The 21,843-nt window shown below is 43.1% G+C and overlaps 2 protein-coding genes across 5 annotated transcripts in view; one reads left to right on the plus strand and one right to left on the minus strand.

Moving 5' to 3' along the window:
• Window positions 1-1,060: 1,060 nt before the first annotated feature.
• Window positions 1,061-11,839, plus strand: STOML3 (stomatin like 3). 4 transcript variants are annotated; one of them, XM_087758212.1, is made up of 7 exons: window positions 1,061-1,675; window positions 5,165-5,268; window positions 6,122-6,194; window positions 7,450-7,532; window positions 9,115-9,318; window positions 10,310-10,519; window positions 10,663-11,839. In XM_087758212.1, exons 1-7 carry the CDS (start codon window positions 1,624-1,626, stop codon window positions 10,861-10,863), a joined length of 927 nt encoding a protein of 308 aa, XP_087614338.1. In that variant the 5' UTR covers window positions 1,061-1,623; the 3' UTR covers window positions 10,864-11,839. The 4 variants fall into 4 exon arrangements, with proteins under 4 accessions (XP_087614338.1, XP_009461332.1, XP_087614339.1 ...); XM_009463057.2 differs by having other exon boundaries at window positions 10,385-10,519; XM_087758213.1 differs by lacking the exons at window positions 6,122-6,194; window positions 7,450-7,532.
• A 1,318-nt stretch (window positions 11,840-13,157) lies between these two features.
• The window catches only part of LOC104010873 (complement C4), a 58,878-nt gene continuing 50,192 nt past the window's right edge, over window positions 13,158-21,843 (minus strand). Inside the window, exons 37-42 of the mRNA XM_009463056.2 lie at window positions 21,626-21,734; window positions 20,561-20,650; window positions 20,091-20,183; window positions 19,238-19,321; window positions 15,696-15,828; window positions 13,158-14,506 (exon numbers count right to left, since the gene is read on the minus strand). Of these exons, the coding sequence (XP_009461331.2) occupies window positions 14,368-14,506; window positions 15,696-15,828; window positions 19,238-19,321; window positions 20,091-20,183; window positions 20,561-20,650; window positions 21,626-21,734 (648 nt within the window). The 3' untranslated portion in view covers window positions 13,158-14,367. The remainder of the gene's footprint in view (window positions 14,507-15,695; window positions 15,829-19,237; window positions 19,322-20,090; window positions 20,184-20,560; window positions 20,651-21,625; window positions 21,735-21,843) is intronic.

Raw genomic sequence — 21,843 nt, forward strand, 5'->3', positions numbered from 1 at the left:
CTGCCCTACAAGTAGGCATCTGTCCTGAACAGGTTTGATCTTACAGCTCAGCATGAGAAGCCAAATAATTAGGAAAATGCTACAAATGACTTTAAATTGATGTCACATATTTGGGAGGGTATTGCAATAAGCATGTCAACCCCAGTTTTGCAAGCTGTTTGTGCTTATGGTTTTTACTGTGATTTAAAACCTCCATTCAATGGTGTAGTTTCCTCTTTGTGAAGCTGAGAAAGGATTCTCTGGGAAGCAATCAGCTTTGAATGACCCATCTGGGGCCAATGTGATTACTGGCAGGGATGAAGACTTAAATGAAATTAAGCTGGAGGCAGATCTTCAAAGTTATTCTAGATGATGGGTGCCCACAGAAAACAGCCATATAATTAATGCAGCTGTATGTCAAACTCATAAATTGCATATGAAAAGCCACATCTCATTTTTTCTCAAATAATGTGCAACAGATTTGTGTCCTTTGAGAAGGCTGCTCCCTGCTACTGCAGCCTTCAGAAATGGCTTAGTCTGAAATGCTATGCTTGGTTTGATTGTCAATATTAAAAAGTTTTGTGGAAAATATTCTTATTGGGGAAAATTTTAAGACTTTGGCGCTGAAATGCTTCTAATGTGGTTTTTAGGTTATCTAGCACAACAGGGTTCAACCTATCGTAAGGTACAGTATCAAGAAGTGTGTGATGAGCTACTCTACACAGCATGGGGACCTCACCTGGAGGATTATTTATGTTTCTAGTGTTCGAGATCTGAACAGTAGCTGAGCAGCATAAAATTAAGAGGTGTACAGCAGAGGAGCAATCCTCAGTCTGTACCCTCTGGCTTTATAGAATCATTTAGGTTGGAAAAGACCCTTAAGATCATCAAGTCCAACCGTAAACCTAGCACTGCCAAGTCTAAACTAAACTAAACCATGTCCCTAAGCACCACACCTACCCGTCTTTTAAATACCTCCAGGATACTCAACCACTTCCCTGGGCAGCCTCTTCCAATGCTTGACAAACCTTTCGGTGAAGAAATTTTTCCTAATATCCAACCTAAACCTCCCCTGGCACAACTTGAGGCCGTTTCCTCTCGTCCTATCACTTGTTACTAGGGAGAAGAGACTGACCCCCACCTGGCTACAACCTCCTTTCAGGTAGTTGTAGAGAGCAATAAGGTCTCCCCTCAGCCTCTGCTTCTCCAGGCTAAACAACCCCAGCTCCCTCGGCTGCTCCTCATAGGATTTGTTTTCTCTTTGTCTTCTCTTTCTGTCTTGTCTTGTTCTTGTTTTTTCTCTCTGGTGACAGATATTACTGATTCACAGAAATAATTTCCAGCTTGGATTTTGTGGGGTGTAAAACCAGCGGGGCCAAGTGCATCCCCAGCCAGAAGACGGCCACAGAAGACCATGGAGTTACATCAGAGACAGCCCTGATCCACAGACTTTGTTTTTGTAAACATCCCCTCCTCACCAGGGTAACTCACCAGAGTAACTCACTCCCAGAGGGCTCTCGTACAAGTGGGGATTTCTCCTTCTCTCACCCTGCCTCTCTCTTCAGCACTTTGCATGAGTGCTGTGCTGTTTCAAGGTATGCTGCAGTCTCATATGTGAGGGTATCAGAGCTTGCCTTGAATGGGATGGATCCCCAGAGAGAGACGCCCAAGAAAAACAGCACAGAGCATCTAATTGGTAAGCCTCGCTTTTTGTGTTTGTGCGTGTGTTTTTCTCAATAATAATAAAAAGGAGCAAAACTAACCAAACAAAAAAAGTACATTTGAATCCAAGCATTCATCATGTCTCCCACATAGGCTGGAGATGAAAATTCAGAATCTGCCACTGTGAGTGACAGAGCAAATTACCTCATACTGCCCTGCCAGCATGCGTCAGCATCTACCTTTCGGCAAAGTGACCCCAGGGGCTAAAATGGCTGATTCAGCTATTGATACGCTTCTGTATGTAGGGATGGGGTGGAAAGGGAAAAATATGAGTTAGCTAGGGAAGGCAGAAGAATCATTCAGCCCCAAAAGGGCACTTGATGTGTTTGGGCTTGTGTGATGAGCACCTGGTCCTCTCTTCAAGCAAGGAAGCTGCTGCCAAACCAAAGTTGTTACTGGGAATGTGTGCTGTTTTCACGATTGTGTCTGGCCGTTAGTATGTATAGTACAGTGGGACAAGCCTGAGTCTCAGCAGGATTGATTTGGGTGCTTGTAGAAAGCAGGAGGGTACATAGTGGTTACAAAAGGCTGAGGCTACTCCATCTCTGTTGCTGTAGGAGACTTGGGAGATTTTTGCCCACCATTCTCTGTATTCTTCACAAGAAAACTTGGACATGAGCTTTTCATTTGCTTTTCAAGCTTGACACCCACATCATGGTTTTGTGTATCAAGTGTGTTCATGATCATAGAATCATGGAATCATTTAGGTTGGAAAAGACCTTTAAGATCATTGAGTCCAACCACAAATGAGTGTATCAAGAAAGAACGAAGTGAGTCTTGCAAGTGTCCTGGAGCTTTTCCACAACTGCTGATTGATGAGCTCTCACATTTTGCAGTGCATTGCAGGTCTTGGTTTGCTCTGGACTGTAGACCCAAGTGACATTTTTGGTGGTTATGACTATTGTCACCCATATACAGGCACGGCAAAACCAAGTCACTGATATGTTGGGTTGTGACTGATCCTTATTCTTCACTGTTGTGTTTTTCTAGAGTCTTCCATTTGTCTTGTGGTTAAATGGTTTGAAACTTTGGGGTAATCTGAGAACATTTGTGGTGTTTTTTTGAGATCTAGGTCTGGATTCACTATTAAAAAGGCATATGTCATATCCTGCTTTTCTCATTGGAACCTACATTGGCAACAGGATCTCTAGGACAGTTCTCATGGAGAAGGATTCACTTGTACTTTGTCAAGTTTTGGATGTGTGCTTCTTGTCCATAGTGGTGATAAGTGATATCTTGACCTACCTCTTCTCAGCTGCTTGAATATCAATCTGCAGGGCATGGGCATTTGTTCCCAGCCACTCCCCCCAGTCTGTGGATTGTGTCATTCCTACCAGGTATCTTCACAGTGGTCTCAGGTGGATGATGGCAGGTGATATTACAATCCAAAATTGCTTTTGAAAATGTTCTTCATGACCAAATTTGGCACTAGAGATCTTCAGATATTTTTCCATTAGCTAATAATTTAGGTGAAATAGAGAGGAGAACGTTGAGTTCTGCTGAACAAAACATCCCTTCGTGATTAATTTCCCCAAGCTTCAGATAAAGAATTATGAATGATGCCCATTCCACAAGTTTCCTTGATCTCTCTCCACTGATTAAAAGATGCTTGACTGCTGGTACTTTATGTACCTGTTGTAGCCTGACACACCACTAGTGTAATGTGAAGAACACTGTGGCAAACAAGCAGCAGTGAAACTGTTAAAAGTTTTTCACATTAAGTCTTAAAAGTCCTGTCTTCAAACACATGGCCTTAAGTTTTGCATGGTAATTTACTCAGGGGAGCTCCTCAGATCTTTCCTACCACTGATTGCAGCATGGCTGATGATACCTAATTAAACAACTAGGGATTTCAAATTACTGTTTGTTGGAAAGGGTCAGGAGGAAAGCCAGGCTCCCAGTGCAGCAACTTTGTGCCCAGCTCTCAGGGCAAATAGTCAAAGGGAGGCCTGAAATTTGTCCCTCTTGGACATAAATGTATTTATGTGTGAGTGATTAAATCTGAAGCAGGGACCTCAGAAGTAGGAAGGGAAAAAATGCAAGCAGCAAGGGGCTGGGTTGTAACATTCAGCTTTGCAGTTAACCTGGCTTCATTAGCAGTGTGTGTAGTGCAGCTATGCACCCGAGAGAAGAGCGAGCTGCAGGAGGGCTGTGTTGGGTCTCCTCCTTCGGGGTTGCTGGGGTTTTCTGACAAACCTGTCAGTCCTGCTCCACTGGTCTGTTCGCTTGTGCCTCACAGATCAGGTAGCCTCATGGTGTTTCACTGTGGTGACAAGTTTTTTCTCACAATATACAAAATGAATTGTTTTCTATTTATCAGTTTCTATCTGCATATGAATTTTATTTGACGACAGAAATTCCCAGTGCTACCCTGTACCTTTGAGGTAACATATCCAAAACATGCTGCATCTTTGCATCAGCGTGGGCGAGGTTCTCTGCGAAGGCCTCTGAGCCTTCGTCCTTCTCTCCTGCCTCTTCCCCTTGCATTGGGAAACACAGGCTGTGGCGTTCAGCTTCCCGTCTGCTGATGCTCATGCCTGCAAAAATCCTCTTCTGGCCCAAACGTGGCAGCCGGGCAGCCCTTAGGGCTAACCCAGCCTGCATCCCTGATGCTTCTGCTTTTCTCATGACTCTCCTGATCCAAGGCACTTCTGCATTTAACAAAATTCAGTTGACCTTGCAGCACTCTGTCCTGGTGGCAGGACTGGCCCGTTTCACTCCTCGCTCTCTTCTGTGCCTCTTCTGTGAGGATTTCAGCAGCTCCAGCTGCTCTTCAAAGGGCAACAGCTCCTTGATCACTTTTCCCTTACAAAAAGCCTGCCAAACTTTTAGTACTTGAACAATAACTCACCACTGCCTTCCCTTCAGGCAGCAAAATAATGAAATTATTTTGATATATTTTGATTTCATTATAATGAAATTTTGGGATGAGAAGAGCTGAACGCAGTGAGAGAACTGCTCAAAATGCATGGGTGTGCATTTTGACAAGCCCTGATTTTGAGACTTGTGGTCCAGTGGATGAATGAGTCCATCAGTATTCCTCAAAACCTTAATCTGAGGACCGTAGGAGTTCCCCTCATTTTCCTTATTACCTGTTTCACACAAGCCAAATCTTTTGCCCCAGCTGTGGCTTGCTGGCAGAGATTCATATCCATGGATACTCCACCCAATGATTTATTTCTCCTTTACAGCCCCCAGCTTTGGCAATGTTTTTAATTTTTCCTCTTTCTCTCCTGTTGCAAAGTGTACTTTCCGAACCTTTTAACCCTTGGGGCAAAAGGGACATGGATGTTTGGTTAGGTGTTTTACAGCTTTCAGTGACCGATGGGAAGGAGGTAAGAGGGAACGAGTCTCTGTGGACTTTGCAGTCCCTCATGATTGCACTGGGCTAGATCTACATCCCTCAGAGAACTCCTTTCAAAATTTGCATTCGCTGCTTTTCTTCCTTTTTTTTTTTTTATAGCTGACAGGCGGGAAGGAATTGGTGTCTGTGGCTGGATCCTGGTTTCCCTTTCTTTCCTCCTGGTGTTTATTACTTTTCCTATTTCCATCTGGGCATGTATCAAGGTAAGCTGGTGGGATTTGGAGCACATCATAAAGAATGCTCTATGATCATTGTTGTTACTTATGTTTATTGATTTATTGATTTTGTTAAAAGAAGGCACTTTACATTCACTTTTTGGAAATCGTAAGGGCTTGTAGCAAAGATGTGGCCTGGGACCAAGAGATTCATGTTCTTCCACTGACTTTCTGTATCACTACAACTTACTCATTTAATTTCTTCCCATCTCAACTTTCATTATCAGTTAAACTTCCCTGCTTTACAACAACACTAGGAGAATAAATATACAAACTTTTCTGAAGAACTGATATTTGATGCTGCTGGCAACGGTGATTAACATGGGTACTGACAAAAAATGGAGCAAGACCCTGCATTGAAGGACTATACAACCTAAACCCACAGTCCCTTCAAGACATAAGCATAATATGATTAATATAAAGTAAATTTTAGGGGTGAGTTACCAGAGCAATTGCCCTGTACACCAGCCCTTGCATAGTCCTAATACACTAACCAAAGTAGTTAGGTAGATGATCTGAGGTGAGACATACTTTGCCCACAGCTCCTCTGAGTGTAGCACTGATAGTGAGAGAATTGTGTGTAGCCTCATTGGATCAGTGGCAACTCTTTCATATTTGATCTGCTTTGTAAAATATTTGCAGGGCCGGAGTCTGAGGTTTTTCCAGCAAAGGATGAGGTGAGGAGAAGGCATAAAATGCATAGTGACTTGCAGCTTTTTTAGTTCCGATATTATTGGTAGTTTTCTTCACATTTAATACAGATGCCAAAGATTAAAAAAAGCAGTCCAGAGAGCAGGAATAGAGTTAGTTGTAAAATTCTAAATTTAAAATATTTTCCTAGGTTATCAGAGAATATGAACGTGCTGTTGTATTTCGGCTGGGACGTATACTGTCTAAGAAGGCAAAGGGACCAGGTGAATGCATGCAGTTTTATTCTGTTAAGATGCACTGTTTTTATTTTACTATGATGCACTCTAACCACATAGAGAATTGCAGAGGTCCATGAAATCCCTCTTCATAGCATAGGGGGGGATGAGATGGTCCTCTCTGCTGCAGTTCTTTTACCTGCGGGCTGTTTGTTTTTCTGAAGAGGAGAAAAAGCTAACCCTCTGTCACAGCACAACACTGAAGGCTGAGGACCTTGTTACCAGGCATGGCTTTGCTGTTGAGTGGGTTGGGCAATGGGAAGGTTGAGTTCATGCTGCAGACACTGGTGGGGGACTGGGGAGGTTTAAACGCAGTCTTCAGCTCTGCTGCAGACTTTTTTGGGTGACCGTGGCCACTATCCCTGTACCTCACTTCCAACACTGCTCATTGCTGCCAGCTCTTTAGCTGTCTTCTGCTCTGAAGATTGTACATGTGTCAAGGCAGGGACGCTCTGCATCTATACAGAGTTTGTTACAGTCACCTAGGATCAGGTTACAAACCACAAATACAAACCAAACCCAACAACAGGAGGTATTTGCATTGGTGCAGTTGCCACCTCTGTACAATGAAACTGGGCAAACGGGAAGCTGAAACAAAAGGAAAAAGTCATTTCCAGATACTGTCTTCCCTCTTGAATAATAGCCATGTGGTCCAAAGAGCATCTAGGGCACATGTAGTGCTCTTCTGTGTGGCTCTGGGCACCTAAGCAAGGTGCTGAGATTAGAAAAACAGTTATGTCAAGTCCTCTCTAACAAAAGGAGAGTGAGGACTCCTTCGCAGGATGGGTCACATCTTAGGACAACCTTCCTAATGTGGGGGCTTACAGGCGTTGCAGGAATCTGGACCTGGGAGATGTATTTCCTGGGGACACATATACTGTACCATAAATGGCTTTGATCTAAAGAGGGGAAACTAAACAAAGGCACGGAAGGAGTTTTTGTCAAAAGTCTCATGGCAGATTTGAGACCAGAACTGCAGTCTGCCCATTTCCAGTCCAGAGCCCTAGGCCACTAAGCTCCAATAAATTCACGTTATTTGCAGATATCTGCATTTTCCTCTGTTATTTGAAAATGCAAAACCTCAGTGTTGCCACCTCCTATAGCAGAAAGGACAGCTGTAGTAATAAGGTGGGCTCGTTCCCCACCCTGTGGATGTTTCCATCTGTTTGCTTTGTACAGGATACCTGGCTCTAGACTTAGCTTTCAGAAACAGGTCTTTCATCTAATTATTTTTATTTTTCAGGTTTGATCCTCATACTTCCATGTACAGATACATTTGTCAAGGTTGATCTTAGAACTGTTACTTGTAACATTCCTCCACAAGAGGTAACTATACTCTAGCAGCCATCTAAAATAGAAATAAAACATAGAGCTGATTTGTGGCACGATCAAAAATAATGTGGGTGTTTTACAGTCTTGCGGTTGTAAGCTACCGTATAGAATTTAGCTTATTTGCTGTACCTTCTGACTTCCAAACTGCTTACAAAATTTCTTCTACTTATGAAAACCTGCATCGTTGCAGGCCAAGCAAACTCCTCTTGCTGACATTCAGAAGAGTGAGATAAAAGAGAAGGGAGGTGGGGTAGAATTGCAAATGGAAGTCAGAGAGGACAAGTGAGGAGACAATTTCCCAATTGCACTGTTATTCCACACGTGGAAATGAAGCAATAGACTAGTGTAAGATATCCAGAATAGAATGTCCTAATAAAATTGGATCTGACATGCAGCTCAAAAAAGCCTTTAGTAATGTTGTAGTCACTGCTCAAAGGTATGCACACCCTACATGTTTCTTAAAAGGGAAATAACAGATCTCCTTAAATCAAAGGAATTAGCAGACAATCATCCACAAAACCCAGATCCAAGCAGGAACAGAGAGGCCTATCTTTAGGCATTGTGTTGACAAACATTGACTGAAGAATTTAGTCTGAAGAATCAGTTGCTGAGCAATTCCTGTCCTGGGAAAGTTTTGGTTCCATGTGGCCCCAGCCCCACCATGGCACAATGCTTCTGCTGGTGGAGTTGGTGCTGCTGTCTCCTTCCTTACGCTGAGAGAAGAGGAGAGGGGGGCAGGATGGCCCCAGGACCCCTTTGACCCCTGGAATTGCCCACTGTGTTCCCCAGGAGCTGTTTCTTGGACCATTATCTTTCCATAATCACAAAGAGCCTTTTCTCAGAGTGCAGGTTGCAAGGGTGCATGTGGTGGAATGAAAAATGGCTCCCCCAAAACGGAAGGCTATAAGTAAGATGGTTGCAGTACTTGGGCTGTACAAGGCTTAGCAGTTTTTGGCAAGGCTTCTGCAGCTGTTGGCAGGGCTTCTGTGAAGCACTTACTTGCAGGCAAAAGATGCCGAGGAGGGAAGAGACAGTGGAACATCATCAGTGCTTTGGTGAGGCCAACTGCCTGCTGAGGCACAGGGGGCTGCTCTGGCAAAAGATGACACAACTCCTCTATGAATACTTAAATATTTTTCAGAGTTTCTTCTCACAATTTCTTATACTTTGCATTTCAATTTTGCTTTAATTTCCTGGTGTTTCTTACAAATACATTATTTAGGGGAAGTAACACAGATCTTCAAATCTGGATGCAACGTATAAAGCCAGTAATGGAAGAGGATAACCATCATTTAGTATTGCAGAAGAAAATCATACAGGTTATGAGATTCACTTACTGTTGAAACTGTTGCCTAAAGGCTATGTACAACATTTTTCCTTGGTTTAAACTATTGCTGATGCAGGATAACTTCCTTGAAGTTATTTCTCAGCGGAATAACAAAGAAACCGAAAGAAATTCTTAGTTTCCTTGAATTATCAGGGCCTTTTCCTTACTAAGGGGAAAAAAAATTTGCCTTCCTTGGCAAGGGGTGTGTTATTGGATCCTTCTCTAATTCTGCACATTTCTCCAATGCAGGTTCTCACAAAAGATGCTGTTACTACCCAGGTTGATGGGGTGGTGTACTACAAGATCCACAGTGCTGTCAGCGCCGTCGCTAATGTCACTGATGTCCATTCGGCTATCTTCCTCTTGGCACAGACAACCCTGAGAAATGTTCTGGGTACACAGAGCTTGGCTCAGCTCCTGGCAGGTCGTGAGGAGATTGCACACAGTATCCAGGTAAATCTGGCTTGCAAAATTCACTAACAAGCATGGAGATTTGTTCTGGGGAGTAGCAAATTAGAATAAAATATCTCTTTCTTTCTTCAATAATGATAGCAAAATTTCCTTTATGTTTTTTCAATTATACTTCTCATTGCTTAGAGTCAGAAAGAGTTATTCTAAAGGTATTTCCCCGGGTTCTTGTAGAAGAGTTATTTCCTATCAAAAAGCAATGAAGATTCTGAAATTATCCATTGAGTTGAATAAATCAGTTTAGTCTTTGTACAGAGGCTGCTGCAAGTGGTGAGAAAGAAGTCTGTGCTTGTGGGAAGTTCTATCTTGAGCAGACTCTTGACTGAGGTTTATTCAAGACAGGGCTTGTATCTCCTGTTGTAACAACTAAGAGTACAGAACTGAGTTGTTTTATGCTTTAAATTGCCATCTGTTTTTGTTTGTTTTTTTTTTTTTTTAATTTGGCAGCCAAGGAGGGAGCAGAGAAGAAAGTCAAAACCTGATTTACTGTTTTCAGTCAGAGAAGAGGTATAGTCAAATAAAAGAGAGAGCGTACCCCTCCCCAGCCAGGACAGCAGCCATGGGCAGAGCGGGGGCACGGTGGTGATGTGGGTTGCAGCAGCACCCGGGAGCCTGAGCACAGAAGAGCATGCCAGTGCTGCAGGGCTGTGCTGTGTCATTCTTTGTAGTCTTGTAGTCTGCTTTTATGTGCTTTTACGTGCTTTTACAGCATCGTGCCGTTTTAGGAAGTTGCAGTAGTATTACTTCATAAAAGTGAGAAGTTAGTTTGATAAGTTCCCACCTAAAGAAAGGATGGGGATCATAGTTTAGGAGACAGTAGAGAAGCCACACAGGAGACACCCTGTCTCAGATACCAGTGTTGATCAGCAAAGGTTGCGGTACCCATCATATGCACACCATGTTGGATATTAGTGTCCCTGGAGGGCTTCATCTTTCCGTTGTGCAAGTTTACACGCTGCCTTTCCTTCTGTCCAAGCGGCAGGGTACATCGCGTGGTTTTCTCTCTGCCATCACTGTGCACGCCGTGGTGGGTTGTGTGTTTGTCCCTAAGGCTATCCTCGACAGCGCCACAGAGCAGTGGGGAATCAAAGTGGCCCGAGTGGAGATCAAAGATGTCAGGATTCCGGTGGCCATGCAGAGGGCAATGGCAGCTGAAGCAGAGGCTGCTCGAGAAGCAAGAGCTAAGGTGAGACCCGCAGCAATGTCTACCTCCAAGCTCCCCTTGTCGGAGGCATCCAAGTGCCTGTTTGTTTTCTTCTCATTGTAAAAGTAGATTTTCCCCACTATGGGCAGTGTCGCAATGTGGTTTCCATTTCTCTTACTTTGCAGATTGTGGCAGCAGAGGGAGAAATGAATGCTTCTAAAGCCCTCAAGCAGGCCTCCATGGTGCTGGCTGAGTCTCCAGCAGGTCTTCAGCTGCGCTACCTGCAAACGTTAACAACCTTGGCAGCAGAGAATAATTCCACCATTGTCTTCCCTCTCCCTATAAATATGCTTGAGAGTTTTGGGCAGAAAAATAGAGGGGGATAGAGACTGTTCTACACTAGCTCCTTGGGCAGAGATATTTAAAGGGTTTCCCAGGAAGCCAGGCGTTCCAGATTACCAGAATTAAAGTAGAGGCAAGCTTTGGTCATCTGTACCAAAAATAAGGGTAAAAATAGTTTAATAACCACACATAGCTCCCACATCAGGAAACTGCATTTGCAAAGTTCAGGCACTAAGCAGTTTCAGCTTAGGCTCGTGTCCAAGTGAAATGGAAGAAAACATGTACAATGCAATAAGATATGTAAAATGTGTGTTAGACCTAATGTGAAAATTTAATGATGTTTTTACCACATTTTACAGAGTCTTGAGTGTAGCAATTATTTGATGATTTGTCTGCTAAGAAAGAACCTCTGAGCTCTTGATGTACTCCACACAGCAAAGGGTCAGATACTGGTATTTAACTCAAGTCCTGTGCAGTGGAAAGAAGGATTTGGCCCATAACCTTAGAGGTATTTTTTTGTAACTATTAACAGAAATTACTGGATAATTGGTATGCCAGTAGAACAGCCTATTCTTTATATTATATGAGCACTTTCCTTACTGACCTCAGCTGGATTTTGCCTTATCACTGACATTTCTATAAACTTTGTAATAAAAGGAAGAGAATGTATGCCCATGCATTACAGTCACATTTCCTAAATCTGAAAGCTGGGTGTGGTGTGTTGACCTTGGCTGGATGACAAGTGCCCACCAAGCTGCTCTATCATGCCCCCCTCCTCAACTGGACAAGGGAAGAAAAAATATGATGAAAGTCTTGTGGATTGTGATAAGGACAGGGAGTTCACTCACCAGTTACTGTCACGGGCAAAACAGACTCAACTTGGGGAAATTAATTTAATTTATTACCAATCAGAAGTCAGAGTAGGATAATGAGAAGTAAACCCAAATCTTAAAACATTTCCCTCCCCCCCCCCCTTCTTCCGGAGCTCAACTTCACTCCCGGTTTTCTCTACCTCCTCCCCCTGAGTGATGCAGTGGGACAGAGAATGGGGGTTGTGGTCAGTTCATCACATGTTGTCTCTGCTGCTCCTTCCTCCTCAGGGGGAGGACTCCTCACACTCTTCCCCTGCTCCAGCATTGGGTCCCTCCCACAGGAGACAGTCTTCCATGAACTTCTCCAACGTGGATCCTTCCCACGGGCTACAGTTCTTCATGAACTGCTCCAGCGTGGGTCCCTTTCATGGGTGCAGTCCTTCAGGAACAGACTGCTCCAGCATGGGTCCCCTGCGGGGTCACAAGTCCTGCCAGCAAACCTGCTCCAGTGTGGACTCCTCTCTCCACAGGTCCACAGATCCTGCCAGGAGCTTGCTCCAGCGCGGGCTTCTCATGGGGTCACAGCCTCCTTTGGGCATCCACCTGCTCTGGCATGGGGTCCTCCACAGGCTGCAGGTGGATATCTGTTCCACTGTGGACCTCCATGGGCTGCAGGGGGACAGCCTACCTCACCGTGGTCTTCACCATGGGCTGCAGGGGAATCTCTGCTCCAGCGCCTGGAGCACCTCCTCCCCCTCCTTCTTCACCGACCTTGGTGCCTGCAGAGTTGTTCCTTTCACATATTCCTCTCTTCAGCTGCTGTTGCCCAGCATTTTTCCCCCCTTCTTAAATATGTTACCACAGAGGCGCTACCACTGTCACTGATGGGCTCAGCCTTGGCCAGTGGTGGGTCCGTCTTTGGAGCTGGCTGGCATTGGCTCTATCGGACATGGGGGAAGCTTCTGGCATCTTCTCACAGAAGCCACCCCTGTAGCCCCCGCCACTACCAAAACCTTGCCACACAAACCCAATACACTGGGGCAAACCTTGAGGAAAACAAATCGTCCTATGTTAATTGAAGTGTCTGTCTTTCCCCTTCAGGAGGTTTCTTATCTTCCCTTGCAGATGTCATGAAGCGGTGGTACAGGTTTTCATGAAATGAACCTTCCCCACCCTCTAACCATGCAATGCCTGGCAGCTGAGAGAGGCACATCATTGGAGATATCTGAGTTCAGCCATCATTATACTTGAATTTAAAATGTTAAAAAATAGCTGGGCAGTTTACAGTGCTGGTACACAGTGGTGGGCTCTGTGCTATGAATCTGAAGGCTCTTGTGGAGTAGCTGTTCTGGTAGGTGCTGCTGTCGCCGTGTAGTGTCTCCTCCAGACAAGGCTCACTGCTGCCCCTCCTATCCAGTAGGGTCTTTTGATGCCAGATTACCCAGATCAGCATGGACCTACTGATTATCATATTATTGATACAGACTCTTCTTATTTGTACTGCAATGTAACACAAGCAGTCCAGGTTGCAAATTTTGCGCTCAGTAACTGCTGGCACGACGACAGTGTATGAACAGCTGAGGATGGTGACCTGTTCAGCAAACACAGCTTTTCATTGCAGCTCTTCTCTGCTTCAGACATGACTGCCAAATAGCATTTTGCTGGCAAACTGAAGAAGGAAAACCTGTATTTGCAAGTCATCTACTTATCAGTGTTATCAAAACATTTTCTACAGACTTTTTCTTATCCTAAAAAAAGAGAGGGTTTGAGTTTTGGTGTTATTTTTCATCGTCAACTTAGTTTGCCATTTGTGGAAGCTTTTATAACTGTGACGGCAACCCCCCTACCTTTCCCTGACAAATACTGCATCTCCACTACAGAGCTGTTTGCATATCCAGAGAAGCAGCAATGCTTTAGAAAAATGCAACCACAGATTGCATCAGGTTTGGTTTGGTTTGTTTTTTTTTTTTAAAGTAATGCAAATTAATTAAACTCTAAAAAAAACAAAGCTCGAAAGATGTGTGACTACAGAGTGCAATTAAAAAGCAATTCTGTGCCCTCAGTGAGCTACCAGCACTAACTAGCCTGTGCAGGACTCCTGGGTCAGGCACAGGACACATCCAGTCCAGCTGCCCATTCCTGATGCTGGGCCAGGTCCAGTTTCAGAAGTGCGTATGGGAATCCTGCTGTGGTGTAAGTTGGGTCATTCGTTCCCTTACATGAGGACTCACAATTAAAATCAGAAATTAACTGATGTGCTGAAGCATGAGTGTTAATAACTCTTTTCTTTCAGTAGCAGTGTAACACAGGCTGTACTCGATAAGGCCATGAATGCGCATTCTTCTTTCTGACCCATGCAAATTTCTTGGCCTCTTTAATATCCAGTGACAATAACTGCAGGAATTAATCACCTCTGCAAGCACAATGATTTTTCATTTGATCCTCTGCAGGATAATGGCACTGTTGTATAATGGATCAGGGAGAGAGAAATTCCTGCTCTCTCTTCACCAGTGGCAGGGACAATAAACACAATAACTAGTAGAGTAACTGCAATTTTTGTTATATTACCCCACCACACATACATCTACAAGATACCCCACTCAGCAAAACAGGTAACGACAGAAGCAGCTCTGCAATGTTTCAGGTGCCACTGTAATGTACAGGTTTTGCAAGAAAAATTTAGGAAGGAGCTGAGTCTCCGTCACACAGATAGGATGTGGAGAGCAGAGCGATTTTTCAGAAGAGGCACAGGCTGTCAGGCGTGTTCATGAAGTCCTGCAGGCGAGCACAGGGTTGCCGGTGCAGGGTGGTGCGGCACTCGCTGTCATCTGGAATTTTCTCTACCCAGGTTTGTGCATCAAGGAAGTACTGCATCCTGAGTGCAAGCGGGACAGGGAAAGGAGGTGAGTCACTACTGCTGACATGGAGCAATGGGAAAGTGTAAACCCTGTGGGGCTGCATCCCTCCACTGAGGCATCTCTGAGATCAGGAGGAGTTACACTAACCAAGAAACTTGCCTGAAACCTAGTTCCACCAGCAGGTTAACTGAGCTTTGACTAAAGTTTAGGAAGAGTCAGTACCAAGCTGGGACAAATCTGGCTGTACTTGTGTTTTGGGTGTCATCAGGTAAGCTTGGGCTAAGTTTCTATTAGAATGTTGTGGACTGGCACAAAAATCCCCAGTGAACACCAATGGGACACAGTGAAGGGGTGTTTAGTTTCAACAGAGTATCCCAAAATGTTTCCTAATTTTCTGTGGTGAGAGCCCGTGTAGCTTCTGGCATTTTACGACTGGACTGGAGAAGACTTCAGAGGTTACACCTCTGCTGGGAGACCTCAGTCTTTAGCAGGCATCTGTTGAAGCAGGCCCCCGACTTAAGCACTCACACCGGCATCATATAGAGATGGAGAGAGGGGACCTTCTAAGGTTTTAGGAAGCAGCGCTTACAATTTGATGGAGGTGGTCTCCCTCCTAGAAGCTTTCAAAGGCACTACCTTTCTCCAGGTAAGCACAAGGAAATTAAACATTTAAGATAGCTTCCTCACTGAATACTTAGAGTCAGACTAAATTGCTCCTCAGATAAATTCCCTTTTTTCATTAAAGTGTGACAATGAGAAATGAGAAGAATGAGCTATTTGCATGTGTGATATAACAGAAGCCTTGAGAGCTGCTGTTAGACACAGTCCCACCCATTTCTTTTGCAAACACAGGAGCTGGGTAAGGCATCTGCAGTAGATGGAACCATGCAGTGTTTCCCATTTTCGTTTTATAGCTGTGAGTTTTTAACCCAGTGGACTAAGGGCCAGGTTTTGATTCTGAGAAGTGTGGGAACCAGGCTCTGCCCAGGTAGATGAGCTGATAGATTTGAGTGGCTCAGCTGTTCCCCACAGCTTGCCTTTTGCCTATGGAGCGGTACTCTTTGCATTTTAGTAAAGCCAACAGAATCAGTCCCTAGGAAATTTGGCCCTCCCTTTGCTTTCTGGAGGTATTCTAATAGTTTGAGCATCCTCTGGATTCAAGGTCCACAATAGCAGCTGCTGCTGCTCAGAAACCATTGCACTTACTTGTTGTTGCAATCAACCGTTTGCCCGTCTTTCCCCATGAGGAGGTACCGTTTGCCAATGGCCATGTTTAACTTGCACGACGAGCGTGTTAGGAACTGCCGGTGGGCACCCACTTGGATGCTTTCATCAGTAGCTGTGGCATGAGAAGAGAAAACTCCATGAACTTTTCTAATAAAGAGTAGAACCGTAGCCCACAGGACACAACCCCTTGTGATCATTTTCTCCAATGCTAAGCCAAGGTAATATTTCACTTGAGGGTTATGGCTTGACATGGGAATAAATAGCCATGCAGTGGTAGGATATTTCCTTTGACATTACCTAACAAAAAGAAGTAAGCCATTTCTGTCTTAGCTGGTTGTCTTGGCCTCCTCAGTAATTACTGAAGGACCTGTTTTGTTATAGAGACCTTTCAAGCCTTAAGGAGTTTGTTTAAATCTTAGAGATTGAAGGAAAAACCGAAGGAAAAGCCAAAGGAAAAAGAAAACATGTTATCTTGTATTTCAGATTGCTCAGGCTCATAGTGGTCTTAAAAGCTAGCAAACTAAATTCAAATAGCTTGAGGCTCAACAATGCAGCAGGCAGTATCAAAAACTCACTCTCCTTATGCACCTGATCTGAACATCACTTATTTAGCCTTTATGCTATTCCCTCTGAAGCTGATATTTAGGACATGTGCTTGGTGATGTCCACATTAAAATAACTTAGAAGATTCTGGTCTGGATTCTGGCCCAGAAGATTATTCATTCAAGAGCTGCACTGCCCATTACAGAAGTGGGCATCCAAGGCAGAAGAGAAAGGTACTCGGGTACTGCAATGGCATGAGAGCTGGAAAGATGCTTATTCATCAGACTAACCACAGGTCATGATGATAGTGTGTCGTTTGGCTAGAACAACAGTTTTCAAAGTCACTTTGGAAAAAAAAAAGCAAATAACAGCAATATTTTAATTTCTTACTCTCGTTCTAATTATAATTTGAAATGTCATGCAAAACTGTCGTGACAAATTCAACGTTAAATCAGATTAAATATTGCAGGTAAGACACCACATTTTTCCTATCAGTTAACAGAAGCTTGTGCAGCTTCTGCTCTAGTATTCAAAATAAAATCCTAAGAGTAGAATAAAAACCTGAAGTAGAATATTTTAACACTAATAAGATTTCAGAGAACTTGACGTAGAGTGCTAATCTGTGAAACCTAGTACTAAGACCCTTATCTATTTCCTAGTTAAAACTTGCATTAATTTTACATATGGTACTTACAGGCCAGAGAAAAGTCAGTCTTCAGTATTGTATACTGGTTTACATCTGCATTTTTCCAAAGAATAATACAGTACTGTAGGTTTTCTCATATAACCCAAGACCTTTCTATTGTTCCTATGCTATATGGTGTACTGAATTTTCATTTTGTTCAAGGAATGCAAAGATGGATCAGAACTACTTGATAAAATAATAATGTTATGCTTCAGGTTCATTGTGCTTAAATTACCATGGTATTTCTTGGTTCATATGCTTCACAAATGGCCTAATACAGTCCAGACTCTGGGGGTCATAAGCATTTGAGTTATTACTTTAACAGGTTATTATGTAATTTCCAATTCTAAATCTCCAATTAAAAAAAATTAAATTTAAAATATAATATTCTAAAGTATCCAAGCAGAATTTAAGGGAAACAATTACTTGAAGTTTTAGAATCTATAATGGGGGTGGAGGGTGAAGGATTCTGTGCTATTTTGCATGGGTCATACTGTTCCCCTAAAGGACTCATAGGACAGCATAAATGTTAGCCATCCAAAACTCATGCACTAATTCTATTAATAAGCAAAAGTAATCTGAGGTGTGCACATCTGCAAAATTCTCTTTTGCTGACTCCAAAACACAAGTAAGTGTTTCCATCTGTCTTCTGAACCAACTCTTTATTTGCAAGGTTTGATACTGAAATGATGCCAGGGGTCCAGAGAATGAGAATTCTCCCTACTAATTCTCACCTACCCTTGGTGATGGCAACAGAGACCAACCTCACTCAAAACAGCCACAGAAAATACAAAAGATAACAACTCTAGTTCAGTCATGAGCTGATTTGGATGCAACGCCTTGCATTTTCTTCATCATCATGGCTTCATGCCTCTTTCCAGCCTTTCCCAAGCCTGCTGAAAGCCTACTGATGCTCATAAGCTGCATCATGCAGCACAAACCAAAGAGGATTTTGAAGGGATCAATAAGAAGGAGGTGGGAATGGGTGAAATCATCCCTCCCCCTCGACTTCAGATTCAAAGGATGCTTCTCTCAGCTGCCAAGAAACAAAATCTTCCCAGTGCTTGCCTGCGAGTTGTGAGTACAAATGCACTGGGGCCCAGAGCTCAAAATCCTTTTAGATCCTGTAGGTTTTCTGGAGGGATTAATGAAACTTTCCATCGTGGTACTGTAATTTCCCATAGCTGGTGTTTTAATCACACATTAACATTCCCCTGCATATGGAAAGCCCTGGGTATGACCGATGCTGTCTCTGGACTCACAAACTGTGAACCTGATTTTCCGACAGGAACTGGACATTGGGCACAGATCACAAGTTGTGTGCCATGAAGTACTGGGTGACGTTGCCAGTCCCCTGGGCAAAGATCAAAGGAGTGAGATAATTATTCTGTTCGAGACAGGGAAGATTTTGAAATCTTTGAAGTTGCTTTTTAAAGGCAATCTCTGGCTGCCAAACTCAAAACTGACAACCACATGGTACCACAGTGGTTGAAATCTGAGATGTCATCTGATAGCCTCTCCAGAAATTGCTTTGAAGAATCTCAGTGTTCACTGATGCTGCTGATAAAGTAAAGTTCACATGGGGACAGCTGGGATGGCAGGCCTGCAAAAGGAAATTTTCTGAGAGCAGTGCAAATCTTTACACTGCACCTAAAGAAATAGAGAGAAAGCCCTCTTTGTTGTTATCACAATTATTAAATCCAAGTTCTAGAAGTTTCCCTGTGTTCACTGACTTCAGGCAAGTCATTGTGGACAGCTCTTAGCCTGTTCTGCAAGGGTTGCAAGTGCTTAATAATTAATAAACAAGCACTTCAAGTCTTCATCTAGTATCAAAACAGAGGTCAGTGGATATGTCTACAGTAGAAAAAAATGTGGCTCAATAACAGCAGTCTATACAGTGAAACAGTTGATGCAGAAGACCTAATATCCACACTGTGTATTTTTGGAGGGTTTATCTTAGACTAGCTCCAGTTTGGAGCCATGGACTGAATGCTGTTGGAATGTGTCTTCTGGTTTAGTTTCATCTGAAAGGACTGAAGCTCATGTGCTCTGGGATTGCTGCACAATGTGAACCAAAGCAACCTACCCCTGCCTGAGCTGAACTGAACAGCGAGGTAGCTGCACCAAATGAGCCTTGCAAGAAATCAGTCTTCTTGCAAACCTAGCGTAGAAGTATATCTGACCCTACTTTCTACAGCAAGAGAAGGCATCTGCATGGCTCATACTGGCTAACCTTTAATCAACCTAGTTTTCCTACAGGTGAATGAAAGGAGCCAAACATTTTGATACTTACTGACTTTAAGGATTCTGTGGATTTTGGTCTCATAGTAATCAAAAACATTCTTCTGTGTACTATTGAGGAGCTCCACCTCATACACTGCAACAGACAACAACTATGTGAGGCCAGATGGACACATGAAATTGCATCCAAAAGCTGAAAAACAAGTATGCTTTTACCAAATGTCTATACAGAGGCTGGTGTACCATCTATTTGCAAATCATGGGGCTATGAAAAAGACAATAGGACAGTAATCCTGTATACCTAATATGCTTTTAGAAAGTCAGGTATTAATCAACAACCTCTAGATTTGTATTCCATTTGTGTATTTTTTTAAAACAACCTCCTATATGATCAGGTCTTTCCTTTTTTTTCCTGGCCTTCTGTTAACACCTAACTTACCAAAGCTGCTGAACCAGTTTTCCTTCAGTAGCTCTTCCAACTTTCCATCCAAAGCAGAGGTCACAAAGGCAAATTAATAAAGGAGAAAATATTCATTTAGCTCCGCAGAAGGAGCTGAGCTATGGCATGCCATGCAAAGCCTACTCTTTATCTCCAACCTGTAACATTAGGGATGTAGGGGATGGCGGTGCTCACACCACAGGTCTTTTCTAAACCATGTAATGTAATGTTGTCCCTGCTTCCTTCCCCCAGCATCCCACTGCATCTTTCTGAGGCCTTTACTTTTTGCTTTCATGCGCCTGATGACTGCAAGAGCACATGGCTTCATTTCATGTCCTCAGCCTGTAGGCCAGATACAGAAACCCTACTTATTTCAGGAGACATCTGGGCATATAAAACTACAAATTCATCCTTATTAAAAAAAACTATGTTTAAATGAAATGGACGGTTATCTTCCATTCCTTACCATAATCTGCAATAGGATGGTAGCAGACAAAACTAAAGCGTGTGGTTTGTGTTACAGCTTTACTGAAAGTTGATCTTTGTCTTGGGCAGGGACCTAGAGTGAAGAAAATAAATGATACATCTGTCTCTGCAGGCACGGATATTTAGATATAGTTTATACATGCTCATTCGCTCAACATTATAACAGAGAATAAAATAAAATGGCAGAACAACTTTCTTAGAGGTGTGGTGGAGGGTTTTTACATATGCATGCACATGCATATATACGTTGCATTCAACTATCAAATCAATCCTGGATACCTTAAAAAATTTTTTTTCAATTTGTCACCAAACATACTATAGGATGCTTTGTGACCTGTATTATGCATTAGGATAACTGCAATGGTCCTTTCTGGGCTTAAAAATTCTCATGTTAATGGTTTGTAGAATTAGCTATCTTCTTTTAGACTGGCCTATTTAGTCATTCCTTACCTTCTGCGCACTGGCAAACACTGGCGTGGCACACTTTTGAAAGCATGGCACTGTGCTTGGGAGCACTGTAGAATACGCTGCACTTTCTGTCTGTGGAGAAGGAACAAAATGGCTTGTCTCAGTGAGCTCAGGAGGAAAACCCTATACAGTAAAAACAACATTTACAGCCAACTTTTCCCTGGTCCAGAGAAATCAGAGCACTAAGGGGTTAAATGCACATCAGCAGTCCACAAAGACCTATAGCCTGGGCACCTAGAGTACAGTGATCACCTTGCCTTTCAGCTGGGCAACAACCTGGGTTGTTGCTTCTGTTTTTTTTTCATGGGAGGGTTTTTTCTTTTGTTTGTTCAGTTTTGGGTTTTTTTTGGTTTGTTTGTTTTGTTTTTTTTTTAGGTGGTGGCGGTGTTTTTTTTGAAGTGGTACTCTTCCCTTTTTTTTTTTTTGTTTCCTCTGAAAAGCATCCATTTTAAAACCATCTTTAGACCGTAGAGCTACGGTGAGCACTGCACTGTTTCAGAAGGAGAAGATAGGATCGCCAATAGTTAGTGGTTTAAACCTAGTATAAACCATCTTGGATCCCTCAGCTTCAGGCAAAATAGAGATTTGGCTTAATTTTCAAATATTGTTTACATAACTCTGGCAAATGGGGATGATTTGCATTTAGCCTTCTTTGAGTGGGGAACGAGACTGGTTCCCCCAGCAAGTGCAGTACATAAGCCAAACATCTAAGGTTGCCAATCTTAGATTCATAGAAAGACAGCCTGACCGAAAAAATATTGAGTGGAACATGCTCAAAAGCACCATGAGAAACAGGAACTCAGGAAACCTGATTTAAAAATTCATGAGTGTAAAAGTTTGTATTTTCAGTCCGTTTGCAATAACAGACCCTTCCTGAGAGGATCTCTAGGTGATCTTAAGAAGACAGTATTCGAGGAAGGTTATTTTAACACTCGACAAAATCAGGTGGTTTCACACACTACATCAAAACTACCTTTCTGTAGACTGGAGTTTGTTCTTGAGGGTCTCTCTTTCAATCAGCTATGTATCATTTTTCTGTGCTCTTACCAGGGTTGTAAAAATCATAAAGGATGGCATTTGCTGGCTGAACCAAGCCCATGGGATTGATTTGCTTTGCCCCAAATGATACACAGTCTGGCTCTGGTCCGCTTGTGAGCTGGAGGAAAAAGGAACAATAGTTATGATGAGTAAACTAAGTCTTTCTGCCCAGTCAGTTCCTTATTCATTTGTGCCTGTACTAGCTGTTGAATGCTTGTTTCTGATGG

Source organism: Nipponia nippon, unplaced genomic scaffold (genome assembly GCF_047370975.1).
Source record: "Nipponia nippon isolate SJK-2023a ecotype South Korea unplaced genomic scaffold, ASM4737097v1 scaffold_2, whole genome shotgun sequence".
In the NCBI taxonomy this organism is placed as follows: domain Eukaryota; kingdom Metazoa; phylum Chordata; class Aves; order Pelecaniformes; family Threskiornithidae; genus Nipponia; species Nipponia nippon.